This window comes from Pelophylax lessonae (genome assembly GCF_965119305.1).
Source record: "Pelophylax lessonae genome assembly, chromosome: 3".
NCBI lineage: Eukaryota > Metazoa > Chordata > Amphibia > Anura > Ranidae > Pelophylax > Pelophylax lessonae.
In genome coordinates, this window is record NC_138770.1 from 261,353,306 (window position 1) to 261,373,823 (window position 20,518).

Below are 20,518 nucleotides of genomic sequence, written 5' to 3' on the forward strand. Positions count from 1 at the left end.
CTGTCTCCTTTAGCTATTCTACTATGTTTCTCTCCTATTTACAGGAGAGTTTACTGATGGATCAAATGAGGCTGGTGGAGTTTACCAAGTACTGGAGATGCCCTATGAAGGAGATGAACTTAGTCTTATGCTCCTGCTGTCCAGACAGGAAGTTCCTTTGGCAACACTTGAACCGTTAGTCAAAGCCTCTCTTATTGATGAATGGGCAAATTCTGTGAAAAAACAGAAAGTGGAAGTTTACCTGCCAAGGTAGGATCAATATTCCTATATATAGATTTGCACACATGAATGTCACCTTTGCTTATTTTTATTACTTTGGTGTATATCCATTTTTGACCATGTTACAGATATGATTAATTCAAGCTTAACATATAAATGAAAAATGTGCACAAGCAAAGGTTACTTTACATGAAACCTGCATTGCTGCACTGCAGTGAAATGATCAGTAGATCCAGATACAGTTGTGCTCTTAAGTTTACATACCCTGGCAGAATTTGATTTCTTGGCCATTTTTCCGAGAATATGAATGATAACACAAAAATGTTTCTTTCACTCATGGTTAGTGTTTGGCTGAAGCCATTTATTATCATTCAACTGTGTTTACTCTTTTTAAATCATAATGGCAACAGGAACTACCCAAATGACCCTGATCAAAAGTTTACATACCCCAGTTCTTAATACCATGTAATCCCCCCTTGAACATCCATGACAGCTTGAAGTCTTTTGTGGTATTTGTGGATGAGGCTCTTTAAGATAAAGAGATCTCAGATGGTAAAGCTGCCCATTCTTCCTGGCAAAAAGCCGCCAGTTCCTGTAATCTCTCTTGGGCTGTCTGGCATGAACTGCATGTTTGAGATCTCCCCAGAGTGGCTCAATGATATTGAGGTCAGGAGACTGAGGTGGCCACTCCAGAACCTTCACTTTATTCTGCTGTAGCCAATGACAGGTCGACTTGGCCTTGTGTTTAGGATTATTGTCATGTTGGAATGTCCAAGTACGTCCCATGCGCAGCTTCCAGGCTGAGGAATGCAAAATTTTCTCCAGTATTTTTTGATAACATACTGCATTCATCTTGCCATTGTGCACGAGCTGTTGTGATGTATGGGGTGTCATATGGTGATGGGCTGGAGGGGCGTGAAGGCACGCCGCAGGCGGCTCGCATTCAGATGCTCCCGAATGACTGCGTGGGGGTCCCTGTGGAGGCCCCCTTGGTGGACTACGGGTACCTGAAGGGCCAGTCTAGGATCCTGGGTGGCCCGTGGAGTCACAATTCTGTTGTGGATGGCTGGGTCTCAGTCTACCCTGGCGTCCATGACGGCGGTCCTACAGTCACTTGTGTCAAAGGTTGATATGGCATTTCAAAAGTGGCCTAGCAAGAAGCGCTCAGAGTCTAAGGTGGACCTCCTCGCACACCTTGGAATGGCGGCAAGAATAGGAAATGTCATTATAATGGGGGATTTTAATTATACAGATAAAGACTGGACAGAAGTAACTGCACATTCGTCTAAGGCTCTCCATTTCCTCAACGTCTTGCAGGACAACTTCATGGGTCAGATGGTGAATGCACCAACAAGAAACAATGCGTTATTATTAAACCTACTGATAACTAACAATACAGACCTGATTGCGGATGTAAAAAATATGGGGCAACTTAGGAAACGGCGACCATGGGTCAATTCGTTTCTGCATTAATCACAGAAATAGGGAGCAAAAGGGTAAAACAAAGACACTGAATTTCAAAAGAGCCAACTTCCCTAAACTGCGTCTTTGCTAGATGACATTAAATGGGATAAAATCCTAAGAACAAAGAACACGGAGGAAAAATGGGAGTACTTTAGGAGCATACTAAATAAAAAGGACTGACCAGTGCATTTCAACTGTAAATAAATAAATAAATAAATAAACTGGGTGGCTAAACTCCAACGTAAAAATGCATATAAAAGCAGATTTCTAAAAATTTATATAAAAGCAAAAGAAAAGGCCTTCAAAAAATACAAGGCTGACGAGTCACTGCCAGCCTTTCAACATTACAAAATGCAATAAGAAATGTAAGAGTGCAATGAGGGCGGCTAAGATAGAACACGAATAGCACATAGCGGAGGAGAGTTTAAAAAAAAAAAAAAAAAGAACTTTTATTTATATATATATATATATATATATATATATATATATATATATATATATATATATATATATATATATATATATATATATATATATATATATATATATATATATATATATATATATAAATTAGTGCCTTGCGAAAGTATTCGGCCCCCTTTGAACATTGCAACCCTTTGCCACATTTCAGGCTTCAAACATAAAGATATAAAACTGTAATTTTTTGTGAAGAATCAACAACAAGCGGGACACAATAATGAAGTGGAACGAAATTTATTGGATATTTCAAACTTTTTTAACAAATAAAAAACTGAAAAATTGGGCGTGCAAAATTATTCAGCCCCCTTAAGTTAATACTTTGTAGCGCCACCTTTTGCTGCGATTACAGCTGTAAGTCGCTTGGGGTAACATAATATATAATATAATGTAAATAGTAAGAAAGCGAGGCCAGAACATATGGCCCCATAGAGGATGATGAAGGGAATTTGGCTACAAATGACCGAGAGGGCGAAGGTTTTAAATATATTCTTCTCCTCACTCTTCACAAGGGAAATGGGGGGGGGGGGGTATAAAGTAACCAAGACTGTAATGTTAATAACACCTCACAGGATATTCCCTCATGGCTAACAGAAGACAGAATCAGAAATAGACTTGAAAAACAATACAAGTCACCGGGTCCAGATGGCTTACACCCGAGGATCCTTAAAAGCTCAGCTAGGTGATAAGACCACTGTTCCTAATTTTTATAAACAGTTTACTGACTGAATGGTGCCAGCTGATTGGAGCGGAGAGGGAGCTATCACCTGCCTGCTCAGTGGGGGATCAGTGTATCGATCCCCCGCTGAGCAGCACTGAGTCCGCCGATGGAGCGGACCGTGTGAAAGGAGCCTAATAGTTTTGTTTTGTTTTTTTTAATTACTGTACGTGTTTATATTTGGGCTATTCACACATTCATTATATACTGTACATGTCTATCTATATGTTTGTCAAAAAACAGATTGCTTTTTTGGGATAGGCATAAGGCTATCCTTCATATAAGATAGGGCCAGGGACTATTCATAGGATTCAGATATATTGGGCAGACTAGATGGGCCAAATGGTTCTTATCTGCCGACACATTCTATGTTTCTATGCTTTCTAGTAAATGATCTTTTATTGGAGAATTTACAATTTCTGTTAAAAACAACAAATACTGTAGATCTAAGGTCCAGTTCAGCCAAACTGAAACCGACCTATGGTTTTTCCAGTTATTGGCAAAATAGTAGAAGGTCATCAGATGGCTCTAAGTATAAAAATAATGAATACGTAAATCTAACCCCCGTATTGAAACGCATGGGAATCTTAAAGAGAATTAGTGCCAACTGGGTCATTGTTATAATTAGAGATGCCCTGAAATTTCGGCAGCCAAAACATATTGGGTAAAAATGGTTTCTTCGGCATTTTTCTGATAAAGAAAAAGGTGCCCATAATGGCGCCGAAAACGCACGCGATTTGGCCACAACTGTACACGATTTTGACAAGATTTTACTGTGCTTATGGAGTGTTTCAGGTCATGTGACTCAAAAACCGCATCAAAAACATATATATAAACAAAATATTATTAATGCATTTTTCAATGCATTTCAACAGGGAGGGGCATTTTTGGTGTTTTTGTTTTAACTGACCAAAAATGCAGCAAGCCAGATTTTTAACACCACAACAGAAGCGCAATGGACCAGTGTGAAGACATACATAGAAATTAAAGGAATGCATTTTTCTTAAGCTTTTCTTGCACTAAAGGTGCCGATAATGTCCGACATTAAATTTATATTCACTTAAAGCGTAACTCCACTTTTATTGAGAAAAAAAACATTCCCCTTTGGGTGATCTATGCATGGCTTTCACCAACCAGTTGCAGATTCCTAACTTTTGTTATTCTGTAGAAATCACTGTCTGTCCTTCTGTGCTGAGTGGGTTTAATGAGAGTGGTTTCACAACTACCTGTCTGCTGTGCAGCTGCAGGGCACTAATGAGGAAATCTGCTGGGCCTGCATCCCTTTTAGATGCGTTCCTATTGGGAGTATCTCACCACAAATGGCATTTGTGTTGCAGGGGATGCCAGAAATTTGATTTGTATCTTAGGAAAACTTCTGGGGAAATCAGTGAGCCAATCACCCAAGCAGGAAATTATGTTTCTGGGGCGTGTTTAGTACACATTCTGTGTACAGAACAACACCAGGTAGCCATATTGCATTGCATTTTCAGGAAATTACAGAGGCTGCAGATTGAAAATGTGGGAAGAAAACACAAGTGTCATACTAAGTGCAGCACATGAAGCTTTAATCTAAATCTGAAGAATCTTACTCCCAAAATAAACTCCTGAACGGGCATGTGGAAAAGCGCTGCAAGACATCCCTGTCAGCGGAGCGGTATCAGAATGGTCTCAAGCGTCTGTGACTGGGGGGGGGGGGGGCGCCATTGGTGGATACCAGCACTTCCTGGAGCTGTGGACGCTCGAACGCCGGGTCCTGACGTCCATTCCGGGCATGGGGGGGGAATCTCCTAGGCAACGAGTTTGCGGAGCATGCACTTTTTCTTCAGGCCTATGCAGCGCCATATTAGATAAGGGCTTAAATAGAGATAAAGTAGCAGCCGCTGGGTCCTAACTTCCGGCGGCCGCGTTGAGTAATGGAGGCTTTGTCATGTGGCCTATGGGCCACTAATAACAATGGATAAATTATACTAAATACATTATGGGAATATTAACAACTTCTAGTTTAATACATGCACTAAATTAAAAGAGGTGGATAAAGTGCAGCATTAAGATTAAAAATAAAGATGAAACATGCACAACAGAGCTGAGTGTGCAGTGGTATCAGGGTATCTCAATAGCAATGAATCTCAGTGTAAGATGGTTCACAGTAGTAGTGTGCTGGCTATAAAACATGTACAAATTGTAATGAAATAAAAATAGAAACGAAAACTTAAAATATTAATCTTATCCACAGTTGAGACGTGAATAAACAAGGAGGAGGGGGGGGGGAGGGAATTTGTGTATTAACTTAAATTTTCTCGTTGAGCCCACCCGGCATGGGAGTATCTAAGGAGTAAATCCAATATGTTTCCCTTTGGCAGAGACACTTAAAGAGCTTTGCCAATGGGAAAGTGCTGGGTATGGATTCAATAATCCACGCCTTGAGACCTGCAGAGGATTTTTCATGGTGCTGTAGAAAATGTCGGGGAACACTATGCTTATCATCTCCGCCCTCTACAAAGCAACAGTGCTCCCCGAACCTCTTTCTCAAGGTGCGGACTGTTCTGCCTACATAATACAGTCCACAGGGACAAGACGGGCAGTAGATTACAAATTCTGTGGAACAATTGTAAAAATTCCTAATGGGGTAAGTTTTGCCTTTGGCAGTAAACTCTTTTTGGGCGTGGGTAACATGTTTGCACGTTGAACGCAATGCCTTATGGCATTGGTACATGCCTGTTAGCGGGATGAGACATCTCAGTCTTGATGTGATCAATTGGGCTGTATGTTTGAGTTTGCTGGGGGGGCCACTAAACTTTTAATGTTCCTCGCTTTCCTGTAAGCGATCTTGGGTTTCAGTGGCGCAGTATAGTATTAAAGTATGGGTATTCCATGAGGATTGGCCAATGTTTAGTCAGCACCTGTGGTCTTTTGTTTCTATCTATGGACTATTCCATGAACTGATTTTAATAATTAAAACATTGTAATCCGTACAGTGGGCACATCAATACTTCCCATTTGCGCCAACATCCTTGTACATTTCTGCAGATTGAGAAGGAATGGTCATTTTTAATAACATTCAACTACAATATGACCCATGTCGCAATTGTATATGCAATGTGATTTTTTCATTATTTTCCCCCCACAGAAGTTACCCTTTTAAATTCATGATATTATTTAGAAAGTTGAATACAATAATATATATATATATATATATATATATATATATATATATATAAAATATATTTCTCTAGCGCTCATTGACAGACGTAGTCCTCGGTGATACACCACCTTCGGGTTATGTTGCCTCCACAGGAGCAGGACTAGACAGGAAATTAAAAAGCTCTGGCCACACCCTAGGGGCAGTCCCAGAGGGTATATCCTCTCTCTCTCTGCCTCAGCAAATCAGTTATTTTCTGTCTAGTTAGGAGTAAGGACCTAGATACCTTGCTGGGATCTTAGGTCCTGGCAAGAATTTTTTCTTAAAGGATTTTTTAGACAGCTTTTTTTCTCCAGTGTTCCTGTGAGATCTTCAAGCAAGAAAGCTGAAGTGGGCGACGGGCTGGATGTTGAGATCCGGTGGTCACCCCAGTTCAGCCTACGAGCGCGTGCAGGCCATAGCTCCGCGCTGGGTCGGCCGCGACAAAGTCCCATTAAAGGACTGACCCCGCGAGTTAAACGTCTCGCTGAAACGCCAAAGACCATGAGTCACGGCGTCCATATCGGTCGACAGCCCTCCCGCCCCGGTGGAGAGGGGTACTGTCAGGAGTTGGTGCCCGCCTGGTTCCGGTATGGTGAGTAGTATGTTCCCCCTTTTCCCCTGACGGGTCTTGTGGTGAACGCGGGCCCCTCTCTGTATGGTAAGATAGAGTCCCTCTCTATCCTATAAATGACACAGATCCTCCTACTTTGAGTGTGATTTTATGTGCAAAAAGCCAGGAGGCTTGGTTTGGGAGCTAACAATCTAATTGTATACATGTTAAAAAGATGTAATCTGTGGCATTCTGGGAATCTTACGGTGATAAGAATAAGCTACCTACCAGTCAGAAGCCACGGACATGTAGACTGCCTTCCTAATCAGATCTCCAGCTATTAGCAGGCCTCCCGAATGGCCATGCGGTCCGCCAGGGCCGCTACCGCCAACCACGCCAAATCCCCATGCAGAGAGAGTGTTGTGTGCCCTGCAGCACACCGCTATTCAGTACAGGCCGCCGCCATTTTTTTTGCTGGATCGCACGAGCCGCCATTTTGGCGTAGCCTCGTGTCTCCAGCATGGGGGCGGCCATGTTTGAGGTGATCCAAACACCTCGTGGAGCTTGGGGAGGCGCCGGAAGGCGTGCAGAGGGGCGGAGCCGCCTCCTTTCTTCCTGGGCAGCCAGCCAAAAGACTTCCTGTTTGTCAAGACAGCGCTGTAACCTGTTGCAGTCTAACTCTGAGCATCAAGTGGTGAGCCTGGGGGTCTATCTCTTTCTCTCTCTCGATCGATAGGGATCCCTAGCAGGTAACACTAAGGGGCTTTTTGTGGCGCTGGGGGTCTGAAAAAAAAAAAAAAAAAAAGTTTTTTATTTTTGAATTATATTATCCAGGAAGTGACTGGAATTATCATGGACCCTGCCACACATATTCCCCCACCTGTTTCCCTCGAGGGGGCCACAGGACCCGCCGGTGCACAGAGTGTAGAGTCATTTACAGCAATTTTGGAGTCTATGGTGGCTCGGGTGGAGGCGGCCTGTCAGGGACGGGGGTCAAGGAAGCGACCCCCGCCTACCCCTATACTATCTGACACCTCTGACTCAGATTCAGAGATGGTCACTGCAGTTGCAGGTCCCTCTGCAAAGGCTGTTATCCCAGGTAAAGCCCCCTCAGACAGTGAGGAGGACGCTTCTTCTCCTGCTATAATTCAGGAAGAAGCATTGGTGGACGCACTAGTTGTGGCAGTGCAGGAAACCTTAAAACTTGAGGCTTTACCGGCAGAGGCAACTGAAACAGAGATTCCTTTTGGTACTAATAAGCCCATCAAAACGGTGAAGGTTTTTCCTGTACCCAAATGTTTCGGTAATCAGATTAAAGGAGAATGGGAGCATTCTAAACGTACCTTTACTATTTCCAAGCGTATTGCTAGACGCTATCCGTTTGAGGAATCCATCATTAAGAAATGGACGGTACCACCAGTGGTGGATCCACCTATTTCCAGGCTGAATAAAGCCACGGTTATCCCAGTGGAGGACACTTCGTCCTTTAAGGATCCGGTGGATCGAAAGATGGAAGCAGAGTCCCGCACCATCTTCTCTCTGATAGGGTCAGCATTTAGACCAGTAATTGTTATTGGTCTAGTTTCCCAGACACTTACGGAATGGGCGAAAATGGTACGCCAAGACCTTAGGGGAAAGGATATTCCCCAGGAGACATCTGATTTGATGGAACAGATTATACAAGGGCTACAGTTTATCTGTGATGCAGCCTTGGACACTACTCCCTTATTAGGGCATGCATCTATGTCAGCGGTGATCCTCAGACGTGTGCTGTGGTTAAAATGCTGGTCAGCTGACCTAGGTTCCAAAAAGACCTTGGCAAATCTCCCTTTTCAGGGGAATCGTTTATTTGGGGCCAACCTAGATGAAATCATTAAGGATGCCACTGGGGGCAAGAGCACTTTTTTGCCACAGGCTGCAAAAGCTAAGGGACCTCGCAACAAGCGAGGACCTTTCTTTACCGCCCATAAAGGGCGCCCGGCTGGTACTAGCGGGAAAGGCAAAACTCCTCCAGGAGGGTTCAAGAAGGGCTGGTCGGACAAGCAGGGGACCAACCCAGCCAAACCCGAAGCAAAGGAGTACACAGCCTGAAGGTGCGCCCCCACCCGTTTTCAGGGTGGGGGGACGTTTTCACCGGTATTCAGGACATCAGATCGAGCATCAACCACTACTACCGGTGCGATTCTTCCCTTCCAACATTTAAGTACTACAGGAAGCGGTAGTTACCGTTCCCTGAATAGATCTTTTCCTTTACCTTTTCCTAAGATTAGTCCCTATACCTCACAGGAATCTGATCTGGTTGACCAGGTAGGCCAAGTAGCCTCTAGTCGGGTGACTTCGGTCCCTGAGGTTCAACCAGAAAAGATCACCCTTCCTGATAACAATCAGGTATCTGATAAATGTGTGGGAACAGAAAACGACCAGACTTTCTCGGATGGTCGGGGCCAGATACCTCTAGGGACGCCTGGTTCAGATTCTATCAGCGCCAGTGGTCCTAGAAATTCTAGGCTGGCCTCCTCAAGCCGGCCTGGCCGACTTGGACATGCTAGTCGCAGACGTTCCGTGGGAACTTCGTCTCAGGGAGTGTCTGTGGTCTCAAGGACCAATTTACCATCATGCTTTACAGTCGCTGGGTTTAATGGCCTGGCCATTGAGACCCAAGTACTGAAGGACAGAGGTTTGTCTACTTCAGTCATTCCTACCCTTATTAAAGCAAGGAAAGCGACTTCCAGCAAGGTCTATTATCACACATGGAAGACTTATATTGCGTGGTGCGAATCTTTAGGATTTCCTCCACGTACCTATTCGGTGACTCGAATATTGGCCTTTTTGCAACAAGGGGTTGAGCAGAAGCTGGCCTTGAGCACCATCAAGGGTCAAGTTTCAGCATTAGCAATCTTCTTTCAGAAACCTTTAGCTACCAAGTCCTTGGTGCGGAATTTCATCCAGGGGGTGCGGCACCTGGCTCCTCCACTCCGCGCGCCCTTACCGCCCTGGGATCTTAATTTGGTTTTGTCGGTTCTACAGAAACCTCCCTTTGAAAACATCAGGGAGATTCCCTTGCTTACTTTATCCCAGAAGGTGGCCTTCTTGGTGGCTATTACTTCTGCTCGCAGGGTGTCAGAACTGGCTGCATTATCATGCCAGTCCCCATACCTAGTGATTCATAGGGATAAGGTAGTACTTCATCCTAAGCCATCCTTTCTTCCTAAGGTGGTTTCAGATTTTCATCTGAATGAAGATATTGTACTACCTTCCTTGTGTCCTCAGCCCAAGCATCATCGGGAACATGCGTTGCATTCCTTAGATGTGGTTCGGGCAATCAGGGTATACCTGAAAGCTACGGAATCATTCCGTAAGACGGATTCACTTTTTGTGATCACGGATGGCCCCAGAAAGGGTTTGCCTGCATCTGCCACGACCATTGCCAAATGGATTAGACAAACTGTGGTACAGGCTTATTCTATTAAGGGTCAGAGTCCTCCGTTCCCTGTTAGGGCGCACTCCACTCGAGCGCTCAGTACTTCCTGGGCCTTTCGCCATCAGGCGTCAGTGGTCCAGGTATGTAAGGCGGCCACCTGGTCGTCGGTACATACCTTTACAAAATTCTATAAAATTGATGTGACGGCATCGGCGGATGCCTCATTTGGCCGCAAGGTTTTGCAGGCCGCAATTTGAGGAGACCGGTGGTCTACCTCGAGGGTTTTTTTCTGTTTGAAAAAAAAAAAAAAAAAAAAAATTTTTTCTCTTTTTTGTTGAGTCTCATCATTAAGGATGAGCATTGTAAACTTCTAGTTGGCACCGGTTGGGCTTTCTAGATTGGGATTTGATTTCATTTTCCCACCCCTCAGTTGTGATACTGCTCTGGGACGTCCCGAAGGTGGTGTATCACCGAGGACTACGTCTGTCAATGAGCGCTAGAGAAAAATGGATTTTTGTAAGATCTTACCGTAAAATCCTTTTCTCTTAGCTCATTGACAGACGTAGTCCCCGCCCCTCTGTTTTTTGAGTTGGGTTGGGTTAAATCTCTAAAGACTGCTTTTTCACATAACTGATTTGCTGAGGCAGAGAGAGAGAGGATATACCCTCTGGGACTGCCCCTAGGGTGTGGCCAGAGCTTTTTAATTTCCTGTCTAGTCCTGCTCCTGTGGAGGCAACATAACCCGAAGGTGGTGTATCACCGAGGACTACGTCTGTCAATGAGCTAAGAGAAAAGGATTTTACGGTAAGATCTTACAAAAATCCATTTTTTTTTTTTTGGCAAAGTGCATCCTGAATTTTTTGATTGGCCCCAAATTTCCATTCGGTGCACCTTTAGTTATAATAGAAGAGGCTTGCTTGTGAAGGATTTATATTTACCCATATTTATTTCTTCTGAGCTTGGCACTTTATCACTCCTAATTTCACAGTTTTTGTCCTGTTAACATGCCTAACCTCACACACTTCACGCACCTAAGATGGAAAATGTCTGAGGTCAGACAGCCCAGTGACTGTCAGGCTTCAGGTGGCCTCTGACCTTCTAATTTCCTCAGTAATGGCAGCTCTCACTTTTGTATTTTGAGTAATGGAACTCCTGGATGTACTATACTACGGTCCATCCACTAAGGTTATGGTCTTTATTTTTGGTTGGAATCTACACCCTCCCCTATGATCATAATTGCCCTTGAGTACAATGTTTAAGAGCAGGGGGTGCTGTTGAAAGAAGGGCATTTGGCCAGCTAAAAAAAAAAACATCCATTCAACTCCTCTTTTTGAGTGCTCAGCATGACTATCAAAGTATTGTTTTCAATAAATAGGCTTTCAGTCCAGTGGGCAAGCCACTTAATCATTTAGATGATCTTTCATGTTTGACAATGGCTAATTCATATTTCCTTTCTGATCAGGGTGTTGGTAGTGAAACTAATTTACAGCAATGTCTTGAATAAAAATCAATCCTGTCCCTGGTAGGAAAAAGTCCAGCTCCGTTTTTGCTTTATTTCATTTTGATGTATGGCATTTTGTAGGATAGCAAGATTGAAATTTGATGTAGTGATTCTGTAATTTCCCTACTTAGGGCTTTGAGATTAACTGCTGCCTTCTGATTCCAAATGCTCGAGCAGCGTGGAATTTTATCAAAGCATTAAATAAACAGTTATAAATATTTATATCTACTGACTAGAAGAGGCATTCCGCAAAGTGCAGAATCCAGATAATGTCTACAGAGAATGAAAACCAAAAGAGCAAGAGTGATAAGTTCTCCTTTGCCTAAGCCTCGTCAGGAAAACATTAGCAGGAAACTCATTTCTTCAAGTTTAAAATAACAAGGCCTACAGAGTGTGCATTGTATGAAAGCGAAAATAACTTACCAATGTAAATCTCCGGAATCGATTTTATGCCTTCATTTATGAGGTGTACAATAGGAAAAAAATGTATCTGTGTTATAAAGAATATTTTGTGTTGAAGAAAACCACTGTTGAAGAAACTGTTGTGTTGAAGAAAACCAGATAATGAAATCTGGGCAGGTTTACTGTCAGATGTAATAAAGATGAATAAAGCCAACATATTAGGCAATCTGCACCGTTTTCAAGCGCACCTGTCACTTTTTCACAGCAGCACATTTATACATATCTATATCATGATTGGCCTTATTCTATAAAGAGTTCTTCTTTATAAGTGTAGCAATCAGAATTCACTTTTCTGAAGTCTAATATTTACAAAGAAGGCAATTCAGACTGGGTATATGATATTACAAAAGCAGAGGTTGCCCTCAGTGAAAATGGCTGCATAAAAATTATAAAGTAAATATTTTGCTCAGCCTTTACTTGCAAAATTTGACTCTTCGGCCCCTTTCACAGTTGCGGACCGTTCAGATCCGCCTGTCAGTTTTTCAGGCGGTTTTGAACAGATGCCCCATGCATCTCTATGGGGCAGCGGATGTCAGCATGGACATGTCCGCTTACATCCGATCCTGCCCGTCAATTTTGGACAGATGGAAACCCTATTTTCCATCCGTCTGGCGGATCGGATGAGAACGGACAGGCGGTCCCTTCTCATCCGATTCCCCCATTGAGGACCGTGGGGATCTGATAGCTCTGTCTCCACACACAGCGCAGAGACACAGCTGCCATCCGCCTGCTCAGAGAGGGATCGGCGGATCGATCCCCCGCTGAGAAAAACGGAGTCCACCGATGGACCGGCAAGTGTGAAAGGGGCCTTCATAGGAAATCAAGCTCAGCTAGATACCCTTCAAACTTCTGAATCTCTGTGTGTGTTAGTAAACAAAAAGGAATTGTACAAAACAAATCACCTTCTGCGCATGAGTATGATAATTGTTCTTTATAGGTATCTGTTCCACAACCCAAGAATAAAATGATTGTAAAGTCTCTTTTTTTTTTTTTTTTTAAACAAACATGTCCTACTCACCTGCTCTGTGCAGTTGGGTTTGCACAGAGAAGCCTGGATCCTCCTCTTCTATTGTCTCTCTTGTCCTGGCCCCTTCCCTTCTGTTGATTGGCCCCACAGCAGGCAGCTTGCTGTGGGGACACCTGAGCCAGGTCACAGATCCCTGTGTCCATTTAGATACCGAAACATGACCCAGCCCCGCCCCCTCTCTCTCTTAAATTGGCTGAATGTTTTTGGTTGACAGCTGCAGGAGCCAGTCGCACTGTGCTGCTGTCTCGTTCAATGAAGAGGGGAGTCCCAGGCACCTGAGACACTCCTGCAACATTGCTGGATAAAGACAGGCCCAGGTAAGTATTAGGGGGGCTGCTGCACACAGAAGGTTTTTTATCCTAATGCATAGAATGCATTAAGATTAAAAAAAAAAACCTTCTGCCTTTAAGATCCCTTTAATACTTCAAGCCTTGCTGCCCTCTAAGGACTGAGGAAATCCCAAACCCAATTGTAAAACACAAACAAGAGGACACGCCAACCTAGTGAATTATCCCATGAAACATTTATTGATTACCCACACAAAATACACTCACATGCCATATAAATAAAACCGCATATTGAACTACAGATCTGTAGCACAGTCATACATGGGGCTCGGCATAATTTGGATCCCAAGAGGACTTCAGGGTCCTGTCTGTCTGACGTGTTTTTAAAGGATGCACCTTCCTCCTCTGAGCTGAAGGCTACGGATGTGTAGCTCGATATGCTGTTTCATTTATACAGCTTGCGAGTATATGGTGCAGTATTTGGTGATGGTGCACCATCTTTTATTTGTGTTTTACAAAAAGTTAATTGGCCAGGGATAAGGCTAGACTCAAGTTGCATGCAGCTGTCTATGCAGTTTCTGCATCTACTCACTGTTTTGAATGCAATTTATAAAGTTGAGCTTGGCTTGGTACACTCCCAACTCTTGAGCCTCCATGCTCGTCAATGGACAATAAGGAATTTGCCTGCAGTCAGGCTAGACTCCACTTTAAAAAACGTGCATGTAACTTCAGCTGTCTATTCAATTTCTGGATTTGCTGACCATTTTGAAATGCAGTTTACAAACCTTGGCCTGGTCCACCTCTTGAGACTCCATGCTTGTCAGTGGACAATAGGAATATCGGCAGCATTCCAGTCAGACTCGGCTATATGAGGAAAAAAATCAAGAGTTGCGTAAAACATCAGTGGTCTACTGACTGCATAAAAATGCAGTTCACACTAAAAGTTACCTCTGCATTTTTTATCATATGCTTTTTGACAGGTTAACGTTGCAAATAGAACAATCAGGACTTTTCATTGTCTAATTAACACTCTCAAGATTCTAATGTGGTTATTTATATAATACTTTGGCTGTGTTGCTAACCACATGTGAATAAATTTATCCTGAAAAATGACTGCTGATCTTGGTAAACATAGATGCAAACATACATTATCTCTGCAAAGTGCTGAGCAGGCCTTATATTCATCGTCTCTAGCCAGATGGTACTTAAAATCTGCTGTGAACTAATAATGCATTTTTAATTAGCATGATTTAGTCTGATGCGTCCATCATATGGTTGACCCATTCTGTACATATAAGAATTCATAATTGTTTGATATTTTGGTGTTTAGAGAATTTGTTTTTTAATTCCGTGTCTTGTATTACCTCTGTTGGTGATCTGCAATACCTACATTACCTCTGGTGCGTGAATCCCTCTTCTGGGCATAAGGGCTTTGTAATCTCTTCAAGCTGTGAATTGACACAGGACACTTTGTCCTGAAAAAATATATCCATATTTCTAGGCTTACTGGGACTTAATTACCATCCTGCTAAAAATATATTTCATGGCTTTTTTAACTGCTTCCTATGTGTTCGGTATCCATACATGTCAAGAACTTTCACTGAATGATCTACAGTGAGAGATTTAACTATTCTTATTCTATGGTGAAAGATTGATGCAATTTGATGTAGTGAATCAGTTGACCAGTTGAAATCAGAAATTCGGTAGTGATGCAAAAATCAGTTTTTACTTTACTTTGTTTAGCAAATAAAACACATCATAGATTGCCTCCCTCTGGATGGGCATATAGTGTGATATTTTCTTCCTAAGTAATTACATTTATTTTACAAGCCTGTTCAATACCAAACATTTTAGTCTAAATATAACAGTAATATAGGCACAGTGCCTTTAGTATAGCAACAACAAATTAAATAAGCAAGTAATAAATTAAAACATCGATTTTAAATCATGTGCATAAAAACGTGAAAGTGAAAATCACACACAAAAAATGCATAGATAAACTAAGAAGTCCTTTAACCCCAGAAATGTTTGTGTATTGCTTCCACAAGCCAAAAAAAAGGGTCACTGCGTGCAACTGAGGGCAAGACCACACGCACTAGCTCACTAGTTTATGCATTTTTTTGTGTGTGACTTTCACGTTTTGATACATGTGATTTATAGTAAATGTTTGAATTTATTATTTACTTGATTATTTCATGTGTTGTTGCTCTGTTAAGGTGCTGCATTTTTATTACTGTTATAGTTAGTTTTTTTTTTATGCTTACCTATTGCTAGCACCCTTCTATTTTGATGTTTTAGTGTTGATTTATTACATTTATCTTTAAATGTTTTAGTCTATTTATTGTAGATAAACTGACAACTGTGAACCAAAGGCTGTTATTTATATACGTATTACATTTTTACTAATATAAGTATTGCTTTAACAAGTTGCAGGGCTGTAGAAAATATTAGTATGTAACATTTGTGTCCGTCCCTGCCCTCAAACAGCTTACAGTTTAAATACATTCCACAATCATATAAAGATGGACATTAGGGCCAGGAAGAGGAATACACAAATCGAGGGGGAGCATGTAGAAATCCTGCAAATGTTCTCCACATTGTGAACTCAGGAGTCCAAGTCAAGAACCTCCAACCACCTAACCCATGCAGTTTTTAGAGAATCACCCTGTGTTACGTTAGAAAGTCGAATAATGAAAAAATAAAATAGAATTCCTTACTAGTACTTTGGGAATGAAAACAGAGATTGTTTATTTCAGTTCTAATAAGAGTAATAGAAACTGCCTACTCAAATGATGGAAGCTTGTGCCTTGAGCATTCACCAACCTCTGGGGAAAATGAATGCAACTGAAGTTGCAAAGCGTACAGTCTATTTGCCTTTAGAAGATTAATCCCATTGCCTATATTGTGAAACTATTGCTCTCTGCATTTTAGGGCAAATTGTAGTCGACATTTATGGAACTGAATGTTGTATACAGGGGAAATCATGCCCTCTGAGCAGACAACAGCACATTTTATTCCACTGGGATCTACGAATATCCCATAATACAAGTATCTCCTAGGAGCTTGTTGCATGAAACAGTTGTAATTAGAGATTAAAACTTTTTTTAAGGTATAGAGAACTCTTCCCGTGGCTGCTGAAATAATTTTAGAAAATAAGTGTAAAGCTGGATACACACTATATAATTTTCTGTAGACTTTTTCCTTTTGATTTACCAAAACCATAAAATATGAGGTCAAACCTAAACACTTTCAATGTGTATGCAATCAGGCAGGCCCTTACACTACATAGTTGAAGGTAAATCTAAAAGAAATCGAACAACAAAAGTTGTATAGTGTGTGTACAGCTTAAGACTATTGTTTAAATCCTAAAATACTACGTTGTTTCCAGAGGGCAAATGTCTTGAATGTTGCCACTTCCTTTATACATACACACACACACATACACACATACACACATTATATATATATGTACTGTGAGGGATTAGCTCAGTGACGGGTGTGGATGACCCCTTGGGGGGGTTCGTTACACAAGGAGATAGCCGAGAAGTGGTTGCAAACAACAGTTTGGTTTATTCATGCAATTTTCTTCACCAGACTGCAAGCGTCAAAAACATCCAAAATAAAATTAAACACAAAATAAATCCTTGCCACTGTGGGCGGCTACCTTCTCACACACAGGAACCTACCTACGGAAGTCTGTCCCCAACCTACTGTTGGGCAGACTTGGCTGATCATACAGCAGACTATCAATAGTCCATTTATTATCTCTTCACATAGAGAATGTCCCTTTTCTCTTCACACAGCACATGTTCATTGGACTTTCTTTTCACATAGAAAACATCCATTGGTTTTTCTCTTCACACTCTTCACATAGAAATAGTTCATTTTCTCACCTTGAGAAGTCTTCACACTTTTTACCCTCCTCAGCGCACATCGATCCAGGAGGTCTTCCCCATGCTCACACAGCTTCAGGGGGCATTCCTTCTCCCATGCTCACACAGCGTCGGGAGGCACACATCTGACTGTCCTTCTCTCCCCAGCTCACACAGCGTCAGGAGGCAGCAATCCTTCGACTTCCTCTGGACAAATTTATAGAGGCCTTAATTTCCTCATTCTGAACAGCTGAAGTCTGTTCAACGTCCTTAGACAGTTCTGGCTACCTTTTGCCTCCGACACCCTATAGTAATTGGTGACTTTTCTAAACCAGGTGGAAATGTATCTCCTGTCTGTGACTACATCCACAGATTTACCTGACTTCCTGTCACAATACACAGTGCCTTGCGAAAGTATTCAGCCCCTTGAACTTTGCGACCTTTTGCCACATTTCAGGCTTCAAACATTAAGATATAAAACTGTAATTTTTTGTGAAGAATCAACAAGTGGGAAACCATCATGAAGTGGAACGAAATTTATTGGATATTTCAAACTTTGTTAACAAATAAAAAAACTGAAAAATTGGGCGTGCAAAATTATTCAGCCCCCTTAAGTTAATACTTTGTAGCGCCACCTTTTGCTGCGATTACAGCTGTAAGTCGCTTGGGGTATGTCTCTATCAGTTTTGCACATCGAGAGACTGAAATTTTTGCCCATTCCTCCTTGCAAAACAGCTGGAGCTCAGTGAGGTTGGATGGAGAGCGTTTGCGAACAGCAATTTTCAGTTCTTTCCACAGATTCTCGATTTGGATTCAGGTCTGGACTTTGACTTGGCCAATCTAACACCTGGATATGCTTATTTGTGAACCATTCCATTGTAGATTGTGCTTTGTTTTGGATCATTGTCTTGTTGGAAGACAAATCTCCGTCCTAGTCTCAGGTCTTTTGCAGACTCCATCAGGTTTTCTTCCAGAATGGTCCTGTATTTTGCTCCATCCATCTTCCCATCAATTTTTACCATCTTCCCTGTCCCTGCTGAAGAAAAGCATGCCCAAACCATGATGCTGCCACCACCATGTTTGACAGTGGGGATGGTGTGTTCAGGGTGATGAGCTGTGTTGCTTTTACGCCAAACATAACGTTTTGCATTGTTGCCAAAAAGTTCGATTTTGGTTTCATTTGACCAGAGCACCTTCTTCCACATGTTTGGTGTGTCTCCCAGGTGGCTTGTGGAAAACTTTAAACAACACTTTTTATGGATATCTTTAAGAAATGGCTTTCTTCTTGCCACTTTTCCATAAAGGCCAGATTTGTGCAGTATACGACTGATTGTTGTCCTATGGACAGAGTCTCCCACCTCAGCTGTAGATCTCCGCAGTTCATCCAGAGTGATCATGGGCCTCTTGGCTGCATCTCTGATCAGTCTTCTCCTTGTATGAGCTGAAAGTTTAGAGGGACGGCCAGGTCTTCGTAGATTTGCAGTGGTCTGATACTCCTTCCATTTCAATATTATTGCTTGCACAGTGCTCCTTGGGATGTTTAAAGCTTGGGAAATCTTTTTGTATCCAAATCCGGCTTTAAACTTCTCCACAACAGTATCTCGGACCTGCCTGGTGTGTTCCTTGTTCTTCATGATGCTCTCTGCGCTTTAAACGGAGCTCTGAGACTATCACAGTGCAGGGGCATTTTATACGGAGACTTGATTACACACAGGGGGATTCTATTTATCATCATTAGTCATTTAGGTCAACATTGGATCATTCAGAGATCCTCACTGAACTTCTGGAGAGAGTTTGCTGCACTGAAAGTAAAGGGGCTGAAAAATTTTGCACTCCCAATTTTTCAGTTTTTTATTTGTTAACAAAGTTTGAAATATCCAATAAATTTCGTTCCACTTCATGATTGTGTCCCACTTGTTGTTGATTCTTCACAAAAAATTACAGTTTTATATCTTTATGTTTGAAGCCTGAAATGTGGCAAAAGGTCGCAAAGTTCAAGGGGGCTGAATACTTTTGCAAGGCACTGTGTGTGTGATATATATACCCCTGATATGTATAAAATAATTAAATCCATTTATCCTTTAACCACTATAGAAATGTAACAATTGGAAAATATAGTAAATACTCTAGCGCCTCCAATAGAGCAACCTCTCACACGCATACATTTATCAAATGATAAGGAGTGGATGCCCTTACCCCAGCCTGTAAAATTTTGCACCTGCATGGCTACATAATATATCTATGGATAAGGGATAGAAATAAGTAGAGGGGGGGGTTTTGTTTGTTTTGTTTTTTTTTGTGTGTTTTTAGAAGATGATTTACCCACAAAACATTAGCCAAAGTGTGTAGGAGATTGCAGTGGATTTATAGATGGGCTAATGTCAGAGTCTTATTGTAATACTACTACTAGTACTGTAATATAGCCAAGGAAGCTGCCTTCTTGGCCTCTGTTTTTCCTGCATTTGCCATGGTTCTGCACATGTGATCAGCTAAGACACCAGCCATTTAATGGGTTGACAGTCCAATCGAGAGCTGACGTAGGTTACATAGTTAGGTTAATAAAAGAAGCAAGTCCATCTAGTTCAACCAATAAATACAATCCCGTATACACAATCCTATACCCACAGTTGATCCAGAGGAAGGCGAAAAACCCCAGCAAAGCAGGATCCAGTTTGCTACAGTAGAGGAAAGAATTCCTTCCTGATCCCCCAAGACCCCAAGAAGCAATCGGATATTCACTGGATCAACTTTACCTATAAATGTTAGTATCCAGTTATAATATGTACATTTAGGAAAGGATCCAGGCCTTTTTTTAAAAAAAAAAAACATTTACCAGCTGTTGAGGGAATCTATTCCACACTTTCACAGCTCTTACTGTGAAAAAAACGTTTCCATATTTGGAGATGAAATCTCTTTTCCTCTAAACGTAAAGAGTGTCTTGTCCTCTGTGATGACCTTAACCACTTCTGGACCTGAAGGATTTTCCCCCTTAATGACCAGGCCCTATTTTGCTATTTGGCACTGCATTATTTTAACGGACAATTGCGCGGTCGTGCGATGCTGTCCTTTTTCCCCCCCCACAAATAGAGCTTTATTTTGGTGGTATTTGATCACCTGTGCGATTTTTAATTTTTTGCGTTTATAAACAAAATAAAAAGCGACAATTTTGAAAAAAAAAAAAAATATTTTTCACTTTCTGATATATAATCTTCCCAAAAAAAATTAAAAATCTAAATGTTTTTTAACATTTTAGGCCAATTTGTTTTCTGCTACATTTTCTTGGTTAAAAAAAGAGCAATAAGCGTATTTTGATTGGTTTGCGCAAAAGTTATCGCGTCT

General features: G+C 41.8%; 1 protein-coding gene across 1 annotated transcript in view; it reads left to right on the top strand.

Moving 5' to 3' along the window:
* SERPINI1 (serpin family I member 1) overlaps window positions 1-20,518 on the top strand; it is a 110,278-nt gene that overhangs the window by 62,059 nt on the left and 27,701 nt on the right. The window contains exon 5 of the mRNA XM_082251291.1: window positions 45-249. Coding sequence (XP_082107417.1) covers window positions 45-249 — 205 coding nt within the window. The remainder of the gene's footprint in view (window positions 1-44; window positions 250-20,518) is intronic.